Source organism: Lycorma delicatula, chromosome 6 (genome assembly GCF_047948215.1).
Source record: "Lycorma delicatula isolate Av1 chromosome 6, ASM4794821v1, whole genome shotgun sequence".
Taxonomy (NCBI): Eukaryota; Metazoa; Arthropoda; class Insecta; order Hemiptera; family Fulgoridae; genus Lycorma; species Lycorma delicatula.
In genome coordinates this window covers 91,411,067-91,435,320 of record NC_134460.1, presented here as the reverse complement: position 1 = coordinate 91,435,320, position 24,254 = coordinate 91,411,067, and the positions used below count along the sequence as shown (strand labels likewise).

The window sequence follows — 24,254 nt, the reverse complement described above, 5'->3', positions numbered from 1 at the left end:
CCACTACTTCTACCTAGAAGTTTGAGATTTCTTGATACTCAATTCCTAGCTTGGTGGATTGTCATGAAAGTTCAATTGCATATGGCCCACATCACTCCCCAGATTTGGCCATCTGCTAGAATTTTTCTTTTGAGGTTTCATTAAAGATCAGGTTTACATACCACCTTTACCTGCTGATCTTGTTGAGCTAAGACTGAATTAATGCTGCAGCTGCACAGGTGTCACCCAACTTGCTGGTTACAGTCTAGAATGAAATCAATTTCAGGTGGGATGTACGTTGCATTATAAATGGAAGCCAAATCAAACCAAAGTGAATGTTAGGTGACAAACTTGATGTATATTTCTGTGAAATGAATGTACATATTCTTCAACTGAATCTGTACAGATTAAGTTGATCACTTCTTAACTGAATCTGTAAGTTATCTCAGTAAATTTTTAAATGCTTTTAAAGTTGTGAAGTCATTTTTGAATTGCCTGTTATTTGTAGAATATGAAAAATTACAATCCACAGCATGTATATGATCAGGTTTTTAACTGAATTCAGAAAAACAGGAACCCATATGTTTTTCTTTTAGTTTTTTTTAAGGCTAGTTTTACTCAATTGACACTTCAGCCATTAGGCTCATTGGGCAACCACTGAACACAGGTGGCCCCTTGCCAGATAACACCAGCTTCCTCAGTATCGTGGTATCTTCTAGGAGGATCAGTTATATGCTAATAGAACTGTTAATGCAGAAGAAATGATAAAGAATAAAAGAAAAATTGAATGGTGGAAAATTATATTTGACAACTGTCTGTGAATATCAGTTGGATAGAGATTTTAATTCTCTGTAACTTGACATATCGACCCAAAAATAGTTATATAGTAGCTGTTTTATTTCAACTATTTTGAGTTATAAGTATAATTATTTTTTTTTTTTATGTTTTAGAGTATTTTTAATCTTTTAATCACTGTAAAAGACAAAATATGTAAACATAAAAACTGCTAAAATATTTTCAAGTGTTAAATAACTTGCTGTGGTGTAATAATTTTTATGTTTAAATATAGTACGTGTTTAATATTCAGATTTATTTACTTTTGATCTGTAAAATGCACATATACATTTTATATTAATTTTTTTTTTTGTATAAGGTTTTCTTATGCTTCTCTAAATATGCTAATTAGAATAATGTATTCATAATGAATAGTTGATTTAGTGTTGATAAAGTAAAAAACATGAAGAATGTAAAAGAAGCTAAATGAAAGTTAAACCAGATTGTTGTTTGAGAAAAGGGCCAAAAAAGTTGATTTTGAAATCATTGTGTCAACATGTCAACACACTCAAACAGTTTGGTAGACCAAATTCATGACTCTAGTTGTTAAAAATATATTCAAGTTCATTATGTTTAGACGTAGAATATTAGTATTAATTTTTTTTCATTCATTTGTTTTTAGGAAGGGAAAGAAACCTTATCTTCAGTGAACGCTACAGGAATTGCCATGCTGTTTAGTGCTGGAACATTTCTTTATGTTGCTACTGTACATGTACTTCCTGAATTAACTGCACGTGTTGGTGGTGCATTCCGTGTTAATCAGTTATTTGTATTAGTACTTGGTGCAATGTTGCCATTAATGTTAACGATGGGACACCATCACTAGCTACAACTGTGTTACTGCTAAAACAGAATGTTTTACCAAGACTATCAAGCAAATATAAATAACATTATCTTAAGTAAGTAGGAATATTTTTAAATGTGACAATGCAGTCCAGTAATTCATTTAAAAAAAGAAAAGGACATTATTTATTTTTTTATTAATTATGTTTAATGTTTTTTAAATAGACTTAGAATATTTTAATTCAAAATATTTACCTTTTGTGATTTTGTAAATTATGTAATAAGTTGTTTGAATGGTACCTAGAAAATGTGAGTTATTTCAAATTGTATCCTTGGTATGGAACTCCACTCATTTTTGCTACTAGCAATTTTTTTTTTAATTTTTTAGGTTCATTTAATATTTTGTAATAAAAATATATTAAAAAAAATTATTAGGTGAAGACTGATAACTATAAACTTATATTATTATGTGCTTATGAGTTCTGGACTTCAGTTTTCTAATTAAAGGTTTAATAGATTTCACCATTTATTTCTTAAGGAAAAAACTATTAGTTCCTGATATAGTTGAACTTTTTTTAATTTCTATTTTATTTTAAGTGTAACTTCTTTCAGTCTTTTGACGTGATTTAATCGTTTCTATTTCAATGAATATATTTTAATAACAATAATTATTATTGGCCTAAAGGAGAATTAAATTCTGTCCCAACTTGTGATAACCAGAAAATTGATTTTTGGAGAATGTTTTAAATTAAGAGACAAAAATTTATTAAAATACCTGTGTTCAATTATATATAAAAATAAAGTGTTAAAAGTTTCATAATATTTAATTATATATCAGGTTTGCACAATTATAGATAATTTATTTTGCAATGCACTTCTAAAAATGATTGTCTTCGTCAGTGATGCAGAATCTTTCAAATGCTGCTTAGGATGAAGTTTTTTAATAGTGAGCTTGACCACTCCTGAACAGCCTATATCAAGCCCTCATTTCTGACAAATCATTTTCTACCCAAATACTGCTTTAGAGGTTAAAAGATGATATTCTGAACACACATGGACTGTAAGGAGGATGTGGGGTAAGGTTTCAGTTTCATTGCCATGAGCAACTACATATAGAACAGCATTGTCCAGGAAAAATGATATGATCTCTTGTACAATCTTGTACTATCTTCTATTGTTTCTGAAGTCAGTCTTTTCTGGGCCTTCAAGGAGTGTCAAGTAATATTCATTGTTAATTATGTGTCAATCCATAAGAAAAGTATTACTTTTTTGGCTTTTGGAGACCCTGTGTATATCACTGCTTCGTTAACTTTTGGACATTAAATAAGATGCCCATTTCTCATCATGATGTATGACAATACTGCAACATGGTGACACTTGCAGTCAAATTAGTTTGTATTCATTCACCAGTAACTGTAGAATTCATCAGATGCATGCTTATAAATGTTGAAGATAGTTTTCTTGTTTTAACACTATCTTCATTAAAGTTAACTGCAAGGCAACTGCACCATTGGTTCACCCATTCACCAGAATAAAGTGTCTATCTGGCCTTTGATCCCTCCTATTGTAGAAGTCCTTTGATAACGCTTATGAAAAGACATACTTCATAATTTTCCTGTCATTTTTACCATTTCTCCGTTTATAAAAAAAACATTTATCATTTAACAGTGTATTCTTACTACTGCCCAATTGCATACATGAATTGGTGAATGACTGGACAGTATTGTCAACTCCCTTTATTATCACTTTCACTGCAAAGGATTGTATCATAGAACTAATTACAGATTGTAATTTACATTTGCCCACACTATAATTTAAAATTATTAAGTATTGATGAAGTTATAGTTTACCAAGTTATGTTTTTTATTAATGAGATATTACATTAAATTTACAGTAAATTAGTGTTGACATGTGTAGTATATTCTGATGTTAGAAGTCTTGTATCATTTAAATGACTGATTGGCCATGTTATACTACAGCTTTATTTTCTTTAATGAATATTTTTCAAATTTAAAGTCATAAATAAATAAATTTTTTTTAGTAAACACCATGTCCAGTAATTTTAATGTATTCTGTGGAAAATATTTATTTATTCTTACATATATTATAATTTAAAAGCTGCAATGACTTTGTATTCTCTTTTCTTTTAATGTATAATATAATTCTTTCTTAAGTTTTTATAAGTATGTATTAATTAAAAAAACAGAACAGTCATTAAATATTATTTTGATTTTTAAAATAATGATTATTAGTTGGAATGCTTCTACACATTTTGTATTTAATTGTATTTTGAAATTCCTTTTTTAAATGTTATTTAACAGATTAAATGCTTTAATGAATACACAAATTTAATTAGTGTTTGTAATTTTGAAATTGTACTTAAACTGTTACTTTTTGCTCCTCAATTTCAAATTGAGAATTTTAATTATGATTTTTTTTTTTTTAAATAAAAAATATTAAAATATGCTATTTATTTTTAGCCAATGTTTAAATAAAAGAAAATAATGTTTAAAAACCTACCAATTATGCTATTTATTCATGTATATGATTAATTACATTTGTACAAGTCCTTTAAATTCATTTCTAATATCCAGTTGATCACTGTAGAATGTAAATCATTTTAAAATCATATAAATCTGAAAGATATTTTTATTTTTCTTATACGTTTATTTAAAAAATTAAATATGTAGTTTTCCAATAACAGCTCATAATGAGAATGTTTTATATAAAACATATAATTGATTTTTTTTAACTAAATACAATTATAAGAATGTACATCTAGTCCTGAACTATATGGTTAAAATATGACTGTCAAACACAGTAAGTTGACTATTATGTTGTGTTTAACTCCATTCAAATATTTCAGCAGAAATAGTTAAGCTACACCAAGAGCAACCTCTTAAATGTTACATTGTAAATAATTTTTATAAGTAACATTGATTTATATTGCAATTTTATATATAGTATTTATTTAATTTTTTTTTTTTTTTAATTTAAAAATATAATAAATTGTTAAACTTTTGTTCTGTATTCTTCATGCTATATTTAAGCCTATATATTAAATGCTTTTTTTATTTCTGGTTTTGAATGTATAGCTGAAACTCCATTAATTAATCAAGGAATCCTCCAAATTATTTATATAATAAATGTTGTGGTACTTTTACTATCTTTTGGAGATTGCTGTATAATAAACAGTTATAATGTTTGTTTTTAAAAATCTTATTTTAAGGGTAATTTGTGAAATAAAAGTATTAAGTTAAATTGTATATTCAAAGTAAATTAAATGTCAGAAATATACATTCTGATAGTCTAAATAACTCTTGTAAAATATGTGGGAATATTTATATTCTTTATAAATACATATATTCATACTGTATAAATTGTTAGGTTCTGTAGACTGCTCTACAGAGTTAGATTTTGTTATTGATCTATGTCATCAAAAACTTAAGTCATGTTTGATTTTCCAGGTAAGCACAATCTAAATGAGGAAAGTGCTTCCAGAAAATACATTTTATATAAAAAGGTATTTCAAAAAACAATTTTTTTATGTAAGGGGGCCCTGCTCAATACTCTTATCAATTTAAACAATATTTTTTTTAATTGTTACATTCTTTTCTCACCACCCATTATATAAATAAACAAATACTTTTTAATGTGGTATCTCCATTAGGCAAAATAAATGTATGCACATAAATAAAAAAACTTACAACTTTAGAACAATTTTTTGATTTTGTCAATTTTCTATTTCGAATTCAGATAGTTATGATGGCAGTTTTTAAGTGCTGTAATGTTGTGCACTTAAAATTTAGTGAGATTTTTGTTAAAAAATTTGCATTTTTTTTAAAATTGTAGTAATTATAGGTTTGTTATATATTTTTTTTCACAAAGAAAAAGGGTAAGATAATTTTTCTTCGCATAAATTTTCCAGTAGTTCTTTCGCTAAATTGTTCACTAAAATAATTTCTTTACCATTTTTTTTTTTTTTTAATGGTAAAGAAATGGATAGATGCCCTTTATCTTAATTTTCTATCTTATTCATTATTTATTATTAAGAGGAATTTTCATAAAAATTGTCTACCTTGTATTTTTGTGGTATCTTTAACAAGCATTCTTGATTCAAATTTTCCTTATGGATTTTTCTCTTACCTTCAATAAATACTTTACATTAAAATTCGCTGAATGATACCATACTTTTTTTTAAATGTTGTGATAGGATATTTTACTAGTTGATGGGTATTAATTTTTGTCTTGCTTATTCGGAATATTGATTAGTAGATAGTTTTCTATAATTTGATTTATATAGTTAAAATAAGAAGACCTGCATGGATATGGCAGTAGTGATGATTTTATTATGTAGAATGAAAAAGTAAAATGAACAAGTAAAATTGCTGTCTTTTCTTCAGAGTTAAGTTATATTTAATGTAAAAAAGAGTTTTAAAACTACTATACTGCTTTTATTTGAAATTTAACAAAGGTTTAGTTTTTGTAATAAAGAGTTTTAAATATAAATTTCATTTTTTAGTTGATGAGATTAGTCAGTCTCAAATAGTTTATTTTTGTAAAATTCTTCAATAAATGGTAATAACTTGGGTGTTCGTATAATTTTCAGTAACCATATTTTAAAAATAGTTTATTTTGATAAACCAGAGTTATAATATATCTCAATCAGTTCTTTAGTGTTTGGTAAATTAAAGTTTCTCACTTCCATATTAATTCATAAGTTTTTGAAAAATGTTGAGATAAACATTTAGTTAGTGTTTAATGACATCAATTTTTGATTACTCTTCATGTGCTCATTTTCTGCAATTTTTTAGAAGAAAAGGGTAGAAGTAGACCTGTACTCTTTGGTTTAATTATCCTTTGCAAAAATCTTTTGATCAATGCCTGTGTTTTATTTTAAACTTAAAACAGATTAATGCTTTATATTATAACCTCCTTTCATTTATTTTTAATATTAGCTGAGTTGTTAAGTAAGAAGTCAAAACTGAACTTTTTACAAGTTGAACAATTATAATCCATTATACTTTAGTGGATAAAAGATAAAATACGAGTTGAACTATCGAGAATTTTATCATGTATTAACTATTGCAATTCTGTATGAAACAGCAATTTCTTATGCACACTGACCATTTTATCTCACATAGTTAAAAAAAACATTAGCATAGTCATTCGAAACATATTTAAAATTTTGTAATCAGTGCTGCATGGTAGATAAATTAATGAATTCTCTTTATTTTAATATAATCTTTTTATGCTCCATCTTATTTCTTTTACACAATTAGTCATGTTTTTTGTTTCATTAGCAGTAGTACAAAATTTAGAGCATCTAATTTCACATTAAATTTGTGTGCTTTCAACTAAACGATACTTTTTCATTAACTGGATTAAGATGCAAGAACTAAAATCGTGTTATTATTCTCAATCTCTAAAGTTTAATATCAACATATTGTGTTTGTTATTTAAAAATTATAAATATAATCCTAAATACATATGTTATTTTAAGTTGTAAAATCAGAATAGAATTTTGTGTAAGGTAGATTCTTAATTGTAGACTTCTGTTATTTATATTCTTTGTAGATTGTTGTAGAAAGAAAAATAAGATACAGTAAAACCTTATTAATTGAGATTACTCGGAGGGTTAACAACTACAGTCTTAGTCTTATTAGTTAGATTGTATGAAACAATATTAACCTACATTATAGTGTAGAATATAAATTAAAATTGCTTATAATATCTTAACATATGTTTATTTTTTTAAATTATATTAATCATAAATAAATGAATAAAAAGAATTAATTCCTATAGTTAAATATAAACACAGATAGTTCAGCATTTTGGTCATATTTAATTGAAATTTGATTTTACTTAGAACATTTTCCTGACCTTAGTTCATTCATACTTAACATCACTGACATTTTAACCTATAATCTCTTATTTTGCATTTGAAATCGTTTCGTCACTAATACTTAGTAGAGCTGTTTTTTATAGGTTGTTTTAATTTTTCTTTGCTTGATGGAATTTGGCTACTAACTTCGTCAGCTTTAGTTTTCAGACAGCTATCATTCTGCACTTCTTCCTCAGAAGTCTTGGTCACCACACTTCCAGCCTTGACTCATTCATTATTCTTCATTGGTGAGGCTGTCACCACTTTGTCAGAAAACTTTATGAATTTTTTTCTTTTTATATCTGTTTGTGTATTCAGTATCTTCATTTAGAAAAAAATTTTTCCAACATTTGAACAACATGAAACTTTTATGTCTAATGCTGGAGCAAAATTGTAATCTTTAACTGCAACTGTAAAATAATAGATGTTGGAGAGTCTGATGACCTCTCTTGTCTTCTTTGCCAGTAGCTAGTTCCTGAACCCCCAGAATTTAATTTAAAATTTTTTTCTTAAAGGTATTGGCTATGTTCATGACACCTTGATCCATCAGCCGGATTGGGGATGTTGTGTTGGGTGACAGATTCTTGTAAATAATCTTCCAATTAACATTTCATTAATCGAATTAGGTGATGTATTGTCTGGTAAAATTATGGCTTTCACTTCATTTTTAAATATTTATTAAATATTTTATTAAATTTATTTGAATTTTATTTGATATCTCCTAATTTCTGGCACTAGTTTGGAACCAGTAGATTATAATATCTCTGAAGTAAACCATGATTTTTTAAAATTTTAATGAATGAATCACTAAATTTTGGATAGCCTTCATTGCTAGATGTTCTCTACATGACACAGCTGTCAAGATTAATGAGGGTTATTGTATATATGTCTGTAATGATAGTTTTTATTGTGGAAATGTTCTGGTATCATAAATTCTCCTGTTACAGGTTATCTGTTTTAGGTTAAATTTTATGAAGCAATAAAACATTTCATAATTAGGTATTATACTATATAAAAATGTAATCAAAGAAAGAGCGTTTATGTAGTTGTAAAAAAAATTGTGTATGTGTATATATATATACATATTAATTAAATAAAAAATTTAATAAAACTTAAAAAATGTAAAGAAAAGTTAAGAAGTTATCATAAAGTTGTATGTTTATACAGAAAGAAGGTTTATTATTTTTTTTATGAAGGTTTACTGAAGCATTTAGTGATACAGTCTTACCTCATGTGTTGAGATAAGGTCATATTTTAGGTTTTATCAACCATTTAATCACATTCCTGTGTGATTCATTGGTACTGTTACGAACACATTGCTATAAAAACTGTTGTTTTTTATTGTATATTTGTGTAATTTTGTTTTCAGAGGTAGAATGCTGATTAACAATTTTTCTATTATGGAAAGTGTTTTTTAACCTCTTTGTGCATGAATTATGAAATAGTTAAAATAAAAATTTCTATGTGATTTTCTGATTACTAGGGCCCACCTGGATATAAACAACATTTGTTCAGACTTTTTTCAATTGTCATATGATATCTCCCTGCAATAAGAAATATAAAAAAATTTAAAACTTTTTAAAATCTTTCTATTTTTTAAAAATTTATCATGAAACTACTTATTTATTGCAGTTAAAATTAAGAACAAATATGTATTATGTAATTAGTTGGAAAAATTTATGTTTTTGGTAAAATAAATATTTGCTTTATATATAAAACTTCAGTCCCAAAATTGAAAAATCATTCTTATTTCCTAGGAAAGAGTAATGAGACTATCCCTGTTTGCTATGAAATGACTTCATGTAGTCTGGGCAAACTTGTAGATCATATTTCTTGCACTTGAACAGTGTTTTCCTCTTACAATCTTCATAGCAGCAACATTGTTTTCTGGTATTTTCCACTTTAAGCAGTTAGTGGCTAACACTGTCATATCTCAGGGATCACATTGGCAGTAACTTTCTTCTTTTTCAGTACTTTCTCATTGCGTGGAGACTGATGAAGCTCTTTATTTCCTCATTCATCCATTTGAGAATAAGAGTGTTTGTAACAGATTATTTGAATGTCAGCAAGTCAATTTTATCATCTAGTGACTCTCTATAGCAGAGTCAGGCATTCACAAGAGTAACATTGGGGAGGTGAAAAAAATACTCTTAGATACCATTTCTTTGACTTTTTACCATTTTTGCTTGGCTGCATTTTTGATCCTGTTCAGCATTACAGTTCTAAGGTCTAAATCTTATCTTCTTTCAACTTCCTGAGGACAGGCAGTGTTAAAAAGAAATTATCCATGAACAATTTATGGTTGTTGTTTTTGATGTCATGGCATAATCTTTCAACCATATCAGCAACTGGGGCTAAGGGAGTTACAACATGTTTCTTTTCTCCATACAGCTCAAAACAATGCACATATCCATTTCTACTGGCACGAAGCCACATTTTAAAACCCCATTCTTGGTTTATTCTTTGTTTAGCCCCATGACAACCTTTGAAAAGCATTATCATTTCATCGATCACCAAATGTTCACCATTTTGTCCATTGTGAAATGATTATAGACTGTTAATTATTGACTTCAACTTCTAAAATCTATTTCCATCATCTTTCCTTGGATCTTAGCTATTTGTAAAATGTAAATATCGACTCTTCAAACCTATTTACAGTCATTGCAACAGCAATAAAAACAAAGTGAAGTATTAATACTGTCAACCAATATATTCTCAATCTAGAGTAGCATATGTATGTCATCACTAAATTTATTCCCAAAGAAACTTTCAACTCCATGCTAGTTAAGTTTGAAATGTTCTTTATTGTTTTGTAGAGCGTATCTATCTGTTGCTTTTAAAGACTATTTTTTTCAATCAGCTCCTTGGAGAAAAAACTGGTATGGGATGTAATCAGTAAAATTTACTGTATGCTGTCTTAAAAATGCGGGAGCATTACTTTTATCCAAAATAAAACTGTTATCTTTCCCAGGTTCCCATGTAATTTTAACAACAGGTTCTTTGTAATCACTTACGAGAGGCGTGGAAGCCAGCTGTGATTCATCTTGCAAATTTCTGTCTTCATTGCTCTGATCAATATATACAGCAGCAGGCGGAGGTGCTTAAAATGAACGGCTGATCAAATAAATTTACAGATAGTTCAACAGCTTCAGGAACATATGAGAGATCTGTGCAAATCTCATAAATGCCTTCCAGTATTTCAGTATCATCATCTAGATCATTTGTTCTCAAAGTGGGCAGTAACGCCCCCTTGTTGGTGCTGGAAGCCTTCAGGAGGGGGCGGTAGAAGGCCCACAGAAAATTGGGGACAGTCTAGGAAGGCGATGGCTGATTAAAAAAAGGCAAAAATTATGTTTTCCTGATATTTCAAACTAAAATTAATTACCTACTGCACTCTTACAAAAAATTAAAGGGACACCTATATTTTATGATGAAAAATGATTGTATTCAAACTACTTTAACTTTGCAATCTTAGATGGACTTAGAGAGACAAATAAAAAAAAAATTAAAGTTTCAATACTCTACTTTTTGACAGTATACTTCAGATTTCAAAAATCATCAAATTAAAAAAAAATCAAAGAAGAAATTTTTAAAACTTTTAAAGTTTTTCTTTGTGTTTGACCAAGCGCATGGGGGAAACAAAATATTTTTCAGTAAATTGCATTAAAATTGTTTAAAAGCTCAAGACTTTAACTTTAATCTCTTTTTGTATGTCTCGCTATGATTTTTCTGAACCTAAATATTCCACTTTAAAAATAAAAGGCCGCTTTTGTCTTTAATGCTGCATATCTCCCGATCTAAGCAACTTATTGATACAAATAAATATGGAAATTAAAGGTACTATAGTTACTTGATCTAACTACATAGATACAATTGTAATTTTTTTAAAAGCAATTTTAATAAAGTTACTTCCAAATATGATTAAATATGCATTTTAATTTCTTTCATTTAAAATGTAAGTTTCAACTCAGAAATAGGATATGCCACGTTTGAAAACAATAATTGCAATTACTGTTTTTAAGAGCACATCTTAAAAACAGCAATTGCAATTATTATTTTAACAGATGGTAAGTTTAAAAATTTTGGGGATGCTGGAAAATTTTTGATTCTTAGTGTGGGCAGTGGGCGAAAAAGTTTGAGAATCAATGATCTAGATGTACTACATGTATTTCACCTTCCAAATCATCATTTGATGAACTGTGTAGTTCATCTTCTGACCCTGAAGGAATAAAATCACCTTCACTCCTGTATTCTCTTACAGATTTATTGATGATCTCATCATCAAAGATATTATCATCCATTTCCAAAGCTAAAATGATAAAATACAGTATATGAAATAATAGCAACCAAATTATTTTAGGCAGATTGATTTCAGTTAATGCATGGTGGTGTCATTTACCACTCTCTGTATGTTTGCATGTAAATATATAACTAATTCTAATTTAACTATGCTAATATCTTAAATGGCATGTGTGAAGTGTACAAATACAAAAAATTATTTTTCTCACCACATATGTAGTCTTTATCACCAAAGAAAAATTAGGAACATGCAGGTTATATGTAGCTCACAACAGTAGTGACTTCACATGAACAAGAACTACAGGAAATGTTTCAGGAAAATATGTTTTAGGGAGTGTCTTGATTGGTTAGAGCTGCTATCTATAATCCTTTGAATGTACTACGACAATGTTTAACTGATCAGAGTATGTTTTTCTAGTAGAAAAAATATGAAGTATTAGACAGTGTCAAATGACACCATCTTGCATGAAGAGGTTAACTAAAATTATGTAATAACTAGTTTGAAAATTTCACCTTTTTCACAAAGGTGGTGTTGCTTGGTATTTCAAAGGAATAGGCATCTGATCAGCATTGTCTATTTTAGGCAAGAAAAATTGTTTGTGTTTTATAGATCAATGACATGCTTATGAAAATTTATAATTTTGTCATTAAGCATACATTGACACAATAATGTTTGCCTTCTCATTGATAAGCCTTTTCTTTTCATAAAGAGACATGCCCAGCTTCTGCTTGGTTTGAAGTTGGTAGAACTGATGCCCTTGAACTCTTGCACCTTGAAACATTCAATTTCACAATCATCATTACACAGTATGAATTGTGTAATGAAACCATCATTACACAATTCTTTGACTATTGGACTATTATAATCCAATAACTATTCTTCAAGTCGTACAAATTTCCTAGTCTTCAGACCTTGGAATGCTTTCTTCGCTGCGTTATTTTGGGCAAGAGCCTGTTTTTATTTCCTCCAGTAGTGCAAGTTAAATTCAGAAATTGTGAACTTACTTCCAGGTAAGTTCACAAGTTCTGTTTCTGTTTCTCTACATATCCAATCCCTTTAATTTACTATTTATAACTCAAAGGATAATTAGAATTAGTACTGCTCGTAGACATTTTATAAAAATCACTTTTCGCTCTATAACTGCCACTGGCAACACAATATGGTAAATGCTAGTACACAAGAAACCTACAGTATGACAGTGTAAATAATAGGTATTCACACCCACTCAGTAACAAAAAGAGAATCCTGGAAGGTCAACTGTTACCCTAGCAGTTAGTAACTAATCATCAAATAAAAGAAAATTCCATAAACAATAAGAAAGGGAGTGGAGGTGATTGTAATTGCATTCACAGGATTAACCCATTCCTTACATTCACCATTTCAAAAATCTTTTGAACAGGCTTGTACCAACATATCAGTGAAACTGAAAATTTCATTCTTCAGATCTTTTTTTTTCATTTGCAAGAGTGCCGGCAGTCCCTACTCACAATCCAATGTCTGACCACACCACAAGCAACACATCTGGAGGGCGCAGAGCAATTCGCTCATTGATGACCCTGACCACCGCAATTATAGCAATTATTACTCATGTCAGGCCGTTTGCACTGGGAGGCAATGTGGCCACCCTCCCAGCATCGGTAGCAATGGGTAGAAGGCCTTGACCTCCAAATCCTCACTGACTTCTTTAACATCGTTGGCAAGGTTAAGGTATCTGTTCACTGACAAAGTAATAGTCTTCTTAGTCGTGGGATGACTTTTATACAGATTCTGACGTCCCTTTATCTCCTCAGTTAATGTGTCAATCTCCGACGCAGCCTCCTCGCTCGAATCACTACTAGGTACTCTTCTTCGTTTAGTGGGCTTCTTCTCGGGTCCCTTAACAGACACACCAGTCTTAGACAGATCAGCGGTACTAGTTGATGGCGTAATGACGGGTGATCTAATCGTTTTCTTAGATCTTCTAAAGGAAGCCTCAAATTCCATTTCCTCAGGAGGCTCAGCCATCCTTAATTTTATTGCCCTATGGTAGTGCAGCCCATGATAACAGCCAGGTTGATTCGTATTCATTCTGCTAATCGTTAAAATGTCATCGATCAGCACTTTTATGAACTAACAGGACATCAAGATATAGACATGGCACCGGTAGATAGTGATGCTGAAGAACCGCAAAGAAAACCACTTAATCAGTAATATCTTGACAAAAAGAAGTAAACTGGATGACGTAACAAGTGGATTAGGTTAGTTAAACAACAGCGTTTGCTCGAGTCATTAACCGTCTTGCATATTGAGTATTCTAGGAACTGTATCCAGATCAGTACTTACCATTTCTGTATGTTTGTCAGATGTATTTTTCTTGACCTCTAAATCCTCAATGACTTCTTTAACATCCTCGTCAAGGTTAAGGATTCTGTTCACTGACAAAGTAATAGTTTTCTTAGTCGTGGGATGACTTTTATACAGATTCTGACGTCCCTTTATCTCCTCAATTAATGTGTCAATCTCCGACGCGGCCTCCTCGCTCGAATCACTACTAGGTACTCTTCTTCGTTTAGTAGGCTTCTCCTCGGGCCCCTTAACAGGCACACCAGTCTTAGACAGATCAGCGGTACTAGTTGACGGCGTAATGACAGGTGATCTAATCGTTTTCTTAGATCTTCTAAAGGAAGCCTCAAATTCAGTTTCCTCAGGAGGCTCAGCCATCTTTAATTTTATTGCCCTGCGGTGATACAGCCCATGATAACAGCCAGGTTATTTGTATTCTTTCTTCTAATTCGTTATTAAAATGTCATCGATCAGCACTTTTATAAACTAACTGGACATCAAGATGTAGACATGGCACCGGTAGATAGTGATGCTGAAGAACCGCAAAGAAAACCACTTAATCAGTAATATCTCGACAAAAAGAAGTAAACTGGATGACGTAACAAGTGGATTAGGTTAGTTAAACAACAGCGTTTGCTCGAGTCATTAACCGTCTTGCATATTGAGTATTCAAGGAACTGTATCCAGATCAGTTCTTACCATTTCCGTATGTTAGTCAGATGTATTTTTCTTGACCTCTAAATCCTCAATGACTTCTTTAACATCCTCGTCAAGGTTAAGGATTCTGTTCACTGACAAAGTAATAGTTTTCTTAGTCGTGGGATGACTTTTATACAGATTCTGACGTCCCTTTATCTCCTCAATTAATGTGTCAATCTCCGACGCGGCCTCCTCGCTCGAATCACTACTAGGTACTCTTCTTCGTTTAGTAGGCTTCTCCTCGGGCCCCTTAACAGGCACACCAGTCTTAGACAGATCAGCGGTACTAGTTGACGGCATAATGACAGGTGATCTAATCATTTTCTTAGATCTTCTAAAGGAAGCCCCAAATTCCATTTCCTCAGGAGGCTCAGCCATCCTTAATTTTATTGCCCTGCGGTGATGCAGCCCATGATAACATCCAGGTTGATTCGTATCCTTTCTTCTAATTCGTTATTAAAATGTCATCCATCAGCACTTTTATGAACCAACAGGACATGGCACTGGTGGATAGTGATGCTGAAGAACCGCAAAGAAAACCACTTAATCAGTAATATCTCGACAAAAAAAAGTAAACTGGATGACATAACAAGTGGATTAGGTTAGTTAAACAACAGTGTTTGCTCGAGTCATTAACTGTCTTGCATATTGAGTACTCTAGGAACTGTATCCAGTTCAGTTCTCACCATTTGCGTATATTTGTCAGATGTATTTTTCTTGACCTCCAAATCCTCACTGACTTCTTTAACACCCTCGTCAAGGTTAAGGATTCTGTTCACTGACAAAGTAATAGTCTTCTTAGTCGTGGGATGACTTTTATACAGATTCTGACGACCCTTTATCTCCTCAATTAATGTGTCAATCTCCGACGCGGCCTCCTCGCTCGAATCACTACTAGGTACTCTTCTTCGTTTAGTAGGCTTCTCCTCGGGCCCCTTAACAGGCACACCAGTCTTAGACAGATCAGCGGTACTATTTGACGGCGTAATGACGGGTGATCTAATCGTTTTCTTAGATCTTCTAAAGGAAGCTTCAAATTCCATTTCCTCAGGAGGCTCAGCCATCTTTAATTTTATTGCCCTGCGGTGGTGCAGCCCATGATAACAGCCAGGTTGATTTGTATTCTCTCTTCTAATTCGTTATTAAAATGTCATCGATCAGCACTTTTATAAACTAACTGGACATCAAGATGTAGACATGGCATCGGTGGATAGTGATGCTGAATAACCGCAAAGAAAACTACTTAATCAGTAATATCTCGATAAAAAGAAGTAAACTGGATGACGTAACAAGTGGATTAGGTTAATTAAACAACAGCGTTCGCTCGAGTCATTAACTGTCTTGCATATTGATTATTCTAGGTACGACACTTTCCTGCTTTCAAATACTGCACAACATTCTTGAGATCTTGAAAATAATCTGGTTAAAATTTTCTTTTTTAATAACTTTGTTTAAATAAAAATTTTATGTGTGAATTGCTCGAGTAAATAAGATACTTTGAAATTGGATTGTTAGGTTTTATTTACATAAATTGCTATTCTTTATTATATTTTCTCATATGATTTACTGATTTATTTTTACCAAACACTCTTTTTGACATCTAGTCTGAACATTTTTAGTTTATATTTCATTGAAGGATATTCTTAAATGAGTGTTATTAGTGATAAAATCAAATACGAAGAAACTGTTATTTTTAAAATTAAAAAAATCTTTAAAATTTATATGTAATTTTTTTTTGTAGTTGAAATTTATTTTTAATTTTTGTTAAGAATTAGCAAAATTTTGTCTAATTATCAACTGAATCAAACTTACTGTTAAATGTAGAATAGTTGGGGATAACATCTTTAATACTCCAGTGATCACAAAGTTCAGCAATACGTGGTTGGTCGTGTGGTGTACTGTTGTAAGCCATGAGAATTTTTTTTAAAATGAACTTTATTGGAAGTTGTGTGAAACAAAATAAAATACAAATTTTAATATAACTTTCAACTATTTTTATTGAAAATTATAATTATTATTAGCAAAAAACAAAACATATCGTGCTTAGAAAACAACTGTACTTGTAATCTACAAAATTGATTATATATTTAGAACCAAAATAATAATACATATTAGACATTTAGAACACAAAATAAGTGACAAAAAACTCTTTGTTGTCATAAACATATCTGCTAACTTATTTGGAAAAATTTTTATTCAAAACAATTTATACACATGCTTTGTTGGTGGTCTGGGCAAACCCAATTATTGCACTTGCTGCATGTCTTCCTGGTCAGTTTGTTACAAGCTCGTCCACAAAAAAACACCTTCCCAAGCCTGCAGTTTGGTGGAGCTTCTTTGATTCCAAACGAACATTTTCCTCTGCGTTTGATCTCCTTTGGTATCGATTTCAAGGTTATAAACCGGTATATTGCTGGCTTCAACAAGTCAAAAGCCAAATCCTGCAAAAACTCTTTGTGACTGACATCAATGTAGTTTTTATTTCCTCCAAAAATATTTAGAGCATTTACTCCTGCTTCATTCATTATGTGAAAAAATATCATTGGCCCCTTACAGGAGTGTCATGTTATGTAATGCCTACACATTTTATCCAAAATATCAACACCATGTTTTTCATTATTGTGATGATCAACAGTTTCTTGTGTTCCCTGGTGTCGGCATCAAGTGCATTGGTATAATTAAATAGTTGATATAGCAAAGACTGTCCTTTTCTTCTCCGGTACACAAGAGTAAAAGTTTTTTGGAACTCGAATATACCCATAATCTTTACATGTAATTAACCTTTTATACAGGAGGAAGCTGAAAACTTCTCAAACTTACAAAAAAAAGTATTAACCTTGCATGCAAGGATGCTGTGAAACTTATATCCTACTACACATTCTTGTACCAAAACATGCTTGGCATATCATTCTACAAGTTTCTGTTATCCTTGTAAAAAAATTCTGATTACTGGTCAATTTCTGGTAAAAAGTCTGGTTGCTGGTTTGGCTTTTTTTGCTTGATTTAGGCTCTCCCACTTTATCAGGCAGGAAACATGCAGGAATCTCGGGCTTGTTTCGTTTCAAAGTTCCTACATGACGGTGATTTCTTTTCTAAGAGTATCTTAGCTAAAGGAACTGAGGAAAAGAAATTGTCAGCTGTTATGTTCCTGCATGAGCTGGTAACTTGTTCTACAAGGCGACATACAAAATCCTTTTTTTGCAGTGCTTGCTTGAGAAGGGCCCTGTGGCTATTTGTCCTCATTTATTTGTAACTTAGTAGTATAAAAGCAAAATGCAGATAATGGAGCATAGATCTTTATGCCAAATTTTGCCAGCTTTTTTGGCATGTGCTGCCAGAAAGGACACCTGCTGTGGGAAGCTACAAACTGTTCATCTATGGTAAAGTAATCAGTAGGCCTGAATGACTTCACAGAATTTAACACAAATTTTTCAAACACTTGTAGCAGGTAGCTTGTCCCATGAACATTGTTCTCTATCACGTATATTCCAGTCTCAGACAGCGCATTAAAAATCTAAACCAATGCTCATTCATAGTAACATAGATTGCCTCACATCCACTTCCATGACTATTGTTCCACAAATCAAAAACATTTTGTTGGCTGGACTTCAAAACTCCAATAAATTACAAAATACCTAACAGAGATTTTATCTCCACTTCCACCTCATCAGTAGGTTTTGTATCTCTCCCTTACAAATTTTTTCTTTATTTTCTCAATGTATATGTTTGTGCATTCAACAATTTTTTGTATCATTACATCATCAATCAAACAAACAAACAACTGAGTAGGGGTTTTTGTACTGTTAGCATCACCTTGTGGTCCAGGCTTATGAAAAGCAGGTACAATACTGAAACTTGGTGTTAGTGATGAAGGTGACACCTGCGATTCTAAATACCAGTGAGTTGGTTCTGACTTTTTTTGCCTACCAATATAGAACTCATGTCTGTCAAGATGAGATTGAGACTTTGCTCTTCTACAGGAGTACTTTCTTCTTCTAGTTCTATATTTTGAGCTACATCTTGAGCGTTCTCAGTGTCACTATCCTGAATCAATTGTCCCTTGTTTCTTCAACAAAATCTTCCTCAACTTCATGTGGGTCTTTGACACCACTTTCACTGTCACTTTTAGCCTCTTCCAACCAGTCCCATATCTGTTCCTGATCACATTTTGACATTTTCAATATAAGTACAACACTATTATATAAAAGTGACAAAAAATTGAAAATAACCGATTTCTAAAACAAAGTTTCAGTTATTATGTAATTGATCGCGTGGAGTACAACGGTAATCCAAGGGCAAACAAAAACACTCAATACATCAGTGTCAGCAAGAATGCTGAAACTGCACTGACACATTCAGTGGGTAGTGACAAAAAGATAGATGACGGTGAAAGTTCATATATACTGCCAACTGCTTATGGCGACTAAAACAAAATGTATGGATTAGAATAGTAATCCGCACGATCACTCAAGTGTTAAACATATTAGGCCAACATTTCTAGTGCTTCAGACAATCCCTAGGAAAGTTTCTTATCAAGTAACTGACTTCCATGTTAATTTTCAGTCGCATTCTTTTTTTTAAATCTATTTTGATTAATAATTTATTATTAGTTATATATAATGTATTTATATATATTATTATTATTTCTAATTATTCCCACTCAGGAGACCACTTGAGTGCTCTCAAGTTCACTCCAGTGAACTTGAGCCAATCATGGTTTTACTTCCTTCTTCTCTTTTCTTCCCAAAACCTTTATTCATTCAATGTGTTTCTTCCTCTCCTCCATCCATGTTCTTTTTATCATTTCTCTTTTTCGCTCTTGTTCAATTTTCTTATTTCTAATTTCATCCCTAAACCTCCTTCTGTCCATGATTTTTCTTCTGAGAAGTTCAGTCATTCCAGGTTGTCTTGTGTTTCTTTCATCCAAATGGACTTTAACTTACTTGCCTTGATGATGTTGAAAATTTTGTTAGCGAGTCTATCTTCATCCATCCTGCATAAGTGTCTGTAGAATTGTAGACACTTTTTCCTAAACTTGTTGGTGATGGAGTCTGTGTTTTCATTTATATTATTATTTATTTATATACATTTATATATTATTAATTTTAATTAATAATTAGTTAATTTTGCAAACAATTGTACATTTTTTACTACAATCTAATTCAACCAAGGTGTAGAAATCTGATTTAAATCCTTTCTTTCAGTGAAGAAAGTTAGTTATTTTTTTTAATTGGTTTACTTATGAACTGTTCTATCAAAAACCTTTTCCATTATCAGGTCTATTTTAAATACTGTTTTTGTTTTTGTAAATAAGAATCCATCCATGAATATCAGCACTTTCAATTTTAAAAAAGTCATGTATTTATTTATATTTTGCTTGTAATAATTTGTATGTCTGTCAACTGTTTACTAAAATAAAATGCTATATGTAAATATATTTTAGCATGTTTACTTTTCAATATTGATACATTTATCAAAAATATCTATATATTAGTAAGTCAATAATTCAACCTAATTTAATTGTGAATAGTTTGAATTTTCATGTATTTTAATTTTAAAATTATAAAAATTACAGTTTTTTTATAATTTTTCATATAGAGAATTTATTTAAAGATATTAATAATGAAATGGGTGCAGGTTTTTTTTGTTGAAAGATCATAGAAATGATATCTTGAAAAATAAACTTTTGAATTAAGGAATGAATAAACACTCACAGCAAAAGGCATGTTAAAGAGTTCCAATTTTCCTTAAAATAAAAGTTTCATGTTACTGACATAGTATTTGCTTGTAGTAATCAACTTTTCATACAGGATGAAGCTGAAAACTTCTCATACTAATCAAAAAGGGATTAACCTTGCATGCAAGGGCGCTGTGAAACTTATCTCCTACTATACATTCTTGTACCAAAACATGCTTGGTGTATTCTAAAAGTTTCTGTTATTCTTCTAAAAGAATGCTGAATGCTATTCAATTTCTGGTGAAAAGTCAGGTCAGTGGTAAATCTCTCTGCTGCTAGTGTCACTCTGATTCATTCAAAAATTATTGTATTACCTTTTCATACTTTTCATTGATTTGATAAAGGTAATTGTTATGGAATAAAATGAATGTTTCATACCCTGAAGTCTCAGTCTCTCCAAAACACCCATCATCTTTTCTAGTATTCTGAAATAAATGATTTGCAATTTTTAAGGTATGTTATCAAAATAAAATAAACTGGCCTGATTTTTATTGATAATTTTTGGATCTTTAATTTCTTTGGCTGAAAGAACCTGTGTTACCTACTGTTACTTTAACAACTGTTCTTTTTTATCATATTTTTGTATGTTACATTAACAGTGAATAGTCATTAAAAGAGTAAAATATATCTAGATTGTTCATAATTTACTTAAAAACATCTTGTTTTCATTTCTCCTCACCATCATCTAAACATTTCGGTTTCCATTTAGCTGTACAGCTTCTGCATTCGAACTGCTCATTAATTATAAATCCAGTATGTTTCCTGGATGTCATAGTTTATCAAAAATTATTTTAGATTATGTTTAGTAATCAGACAAAATCAAGTTATGTTATGATCAATATTTGGATACTTTTGAACCCGCTTGAAAATCTTGCTTCATGTTCAATACAAAAATTTCCTTATTGAACGTCTGTACACTATTTCTTCGCTGTTAATGTCCAGGATCTTGTTACTCAGGTTTTCATCATACAGACTTTTTTGAGTGTACATTTGTTCTTATAGGAACAGGAATTTCATGACAGCCTGGTGTTCATCAGTTGAAAAAATCCATACCCTTTATCAACATTATTTCATCAAAGAAATAAAAGCAAAAAAAAAAGTATCACTACAATCCTCAAAGTAATAATTTTCAATAAGAAATTATAATAAAAAATTGAAAATCTTAAAGATGCAATGAACTTTTTAATATAAACATAATTTTATTATTATTTGTTGACAAATATCATTATGATTTACTTATGCCAATTTACTTTGTTTTAATTGTAATAAACTAATCTATATTATTTGTTAAACCTTTAATATTATAACATTTTTCATATTAATATATTTTTTGTATGTGCCCATGAATGTATGAGCTTGACTAATTATATGATATTTTTATGCTAATGGAACATATATTAACAACTGGTATTTTTATAATAATTGTTATTATTCAAATATCAATGTTCAAAAGTAAAAACATATTTGTAGTATAGCATATAGTGGTTATGTAATTACATACAAAATGATAAACATGAGGTGAATCAAAAGTCATTAACAGGGGAATTTGCCTTAAATTTGTGGTTAACTGTAATATATCATAAAATGCAAGTATTTATATTTTGAGAAATAAATTACAGTAGATTCACAATTAGTTAGGTAAACTGGACCAAGTTAGCCTTAAGTAGAGTGTTCTTAAATTATTTAGAAAAATTAAGATCAAATACAATTATTTACAGTGCATAAATTCTTTCAGTAAGATTATTATTGTACAAAACTTTTTTTATAATAATCCGACTTTGTAGTATATAAATATATTTTTGTAATTTTGTTTCCCATGACATTATGCTTGCTATCTTCTAAACATAAAAACAAAAAGGATAAAGCAAAAAAGTAAAATTTGTTGTTTAATATATTTGTTTTACGCTGGTTTTTTTTGTTATTAGTTTTTCTTTTTTTTAATTACAATTGTAAAAAGTAATATACATTATTCATTAAACCTAGAAAAACACTTGCTAAAATAAGTAAATTTTTAAACGGAGATAAATGATACAAATTAAATAACTAAATGTATCCTGAGTAACACTGTAAACTAAACTATCTCTCCTTAAAGAATCAGGTGGATCTACTACTCAGAATTTTTCAGCAAGATGCATCCTGATAAAATTAAGGGAAAACCAGCAACTGTAATCGTACTTATTAACCACTTCCCATAGATAAAATTAAACAATCCTGTATATAGTTTATCTGTACAGGGTGAGCAACATAAAACCGAGCCCATAATGAAACTGTTACCCAACACTATTTATGAAAGACTCATACACAACTAGCGCAACTAGTGGATGTATATGTTAGTACTGATTGTTGCTGCCATTTGTCAAGTGTTATGTCTCAGTGCAGTATACACGTTTTGTTGCAGTGAAGTATTGTGAATCCTGTTGTATTTGTGTGAAATACCTTATTCAGTCCAGGAGAGGATAGTTACAGTTGAGGCCTATATTTGTTCTGGATCATTTGAAGAATCACATCAAGTATTCGTTGAAAAATGTCCAAATGCCTGTATCCCAGCGAAGAGTAGCATACAAGATTTAGTTAAAAAATGGCATACAATAGGTTCGGTTTCAAATTCAAAATGAAATAGAGGTAACCTTCCGTTCAGACTCCACAGGCCATTACCGATATTGAAAGGAGAATTACTGCCAGTCAAGAAGATGCCATTTTTAAAGAATTCTATGCGCAATTAACTGATAATGAATCAGAATACAGCTTCTTCCACATGATGGATCAACGTGTCACACATCAAATGTTTCACTGAATTGCGTTCATGCAGCTTTCACAAATGAACGAGCTGTCAGCAGAGGTCGATGTGCTCCACATTCCCCAGAGTTGTCTACTTGTGATTTTTTCCTTTGTGACTACATAAAGAAGAGAGTTTATGCATATAATCCCCACAATATTGATGAACTGAAGGTGAACATTTAATGAGAAATCAGCGCAATTGACAACAACATTTTGTATCAGATCATTTTGCTCTCATATGATCAGTCAAGCACAAAAGTGCATCTATGCCGAGAGTGGTCATTTTGCATGTTTTTTGTAACAATAAGGTAAATAAATGCAACATTTAAATTATTTATTATGTTTTTCTTATTTAATCTATCCGTATCATTCATAAAATTTCATTCCAACATAACCTACCAATTCTGCAGCGTTTATGTTATGGGCTCGGTTATATGTTGCTCACCCTGTATTTATTAGAGGCTAGCTAGAACCTTGCTAACCACTATACATATTTGAAGTATGCTATTTCAAATAACTTTTTTTTAAGTAAATACCATCATTAAGTAGAATATAAAATCAGAGTAAAGAAAAAATCTAGATGAATTTCTTTTTCCATTCTTGAAAATATAAAATTCTTGCATAATAAAATTTACCCATTCATGGTAATTCAAACAATATTAGATTTTATTGATTTCTAATTATTTATTCAGATTCCCCAATTTTTTTTTTCAGTTAGTTTATGAAAAGCACAAATATATAGAGTATAATAAATCATAATTTCAAAAAATATTGAATATTTCCCATTTTCCCAATTCTGTATTTTTTCTCAATATTGCTTCTTTTAAATATGTGAATTAAAAATGTATTTATTAATAAAAATTTTACCTCTGGAATCCAAAACAGGCTTGATTAGAAAGAATCTTACATTATATTAACTTCTGTTTTACAAAATGTAA

At 30.4% G+C, this 24,254-nt stretch overlaps 1 protein-coding gene across 3 annotated transcripts in view; it reads left to right on the top strand.

Moving 5' to 3' along the window:
- Positions 1-24,254, top strand: part of Zip102B (Zinc/iron regulated transporter-related protein 102B) — a 95,165-nt gene that overhangs the window by 67,932 nt on the left and 2,979 nt on the right. For 2 of the 3 annotated variants that reach the window (XM_075368085.1, XM_075368084.1), the window contains exon 6: positions 1,436-4,115. In XM_075368085.1, coding sequence (XP_075224200.1) covers positions 1,436-1,639 — 204 coding nt within the window. In that variant the 3' untranslated portion in view covers positions 1,640-4,115. Of the gene's footprint in view, positions 1-1,435; positions 4,116-24,254 lie in introns of those variants that run through there. The other variant, XR_012756653.1, reaches the window with a different exon arrangement.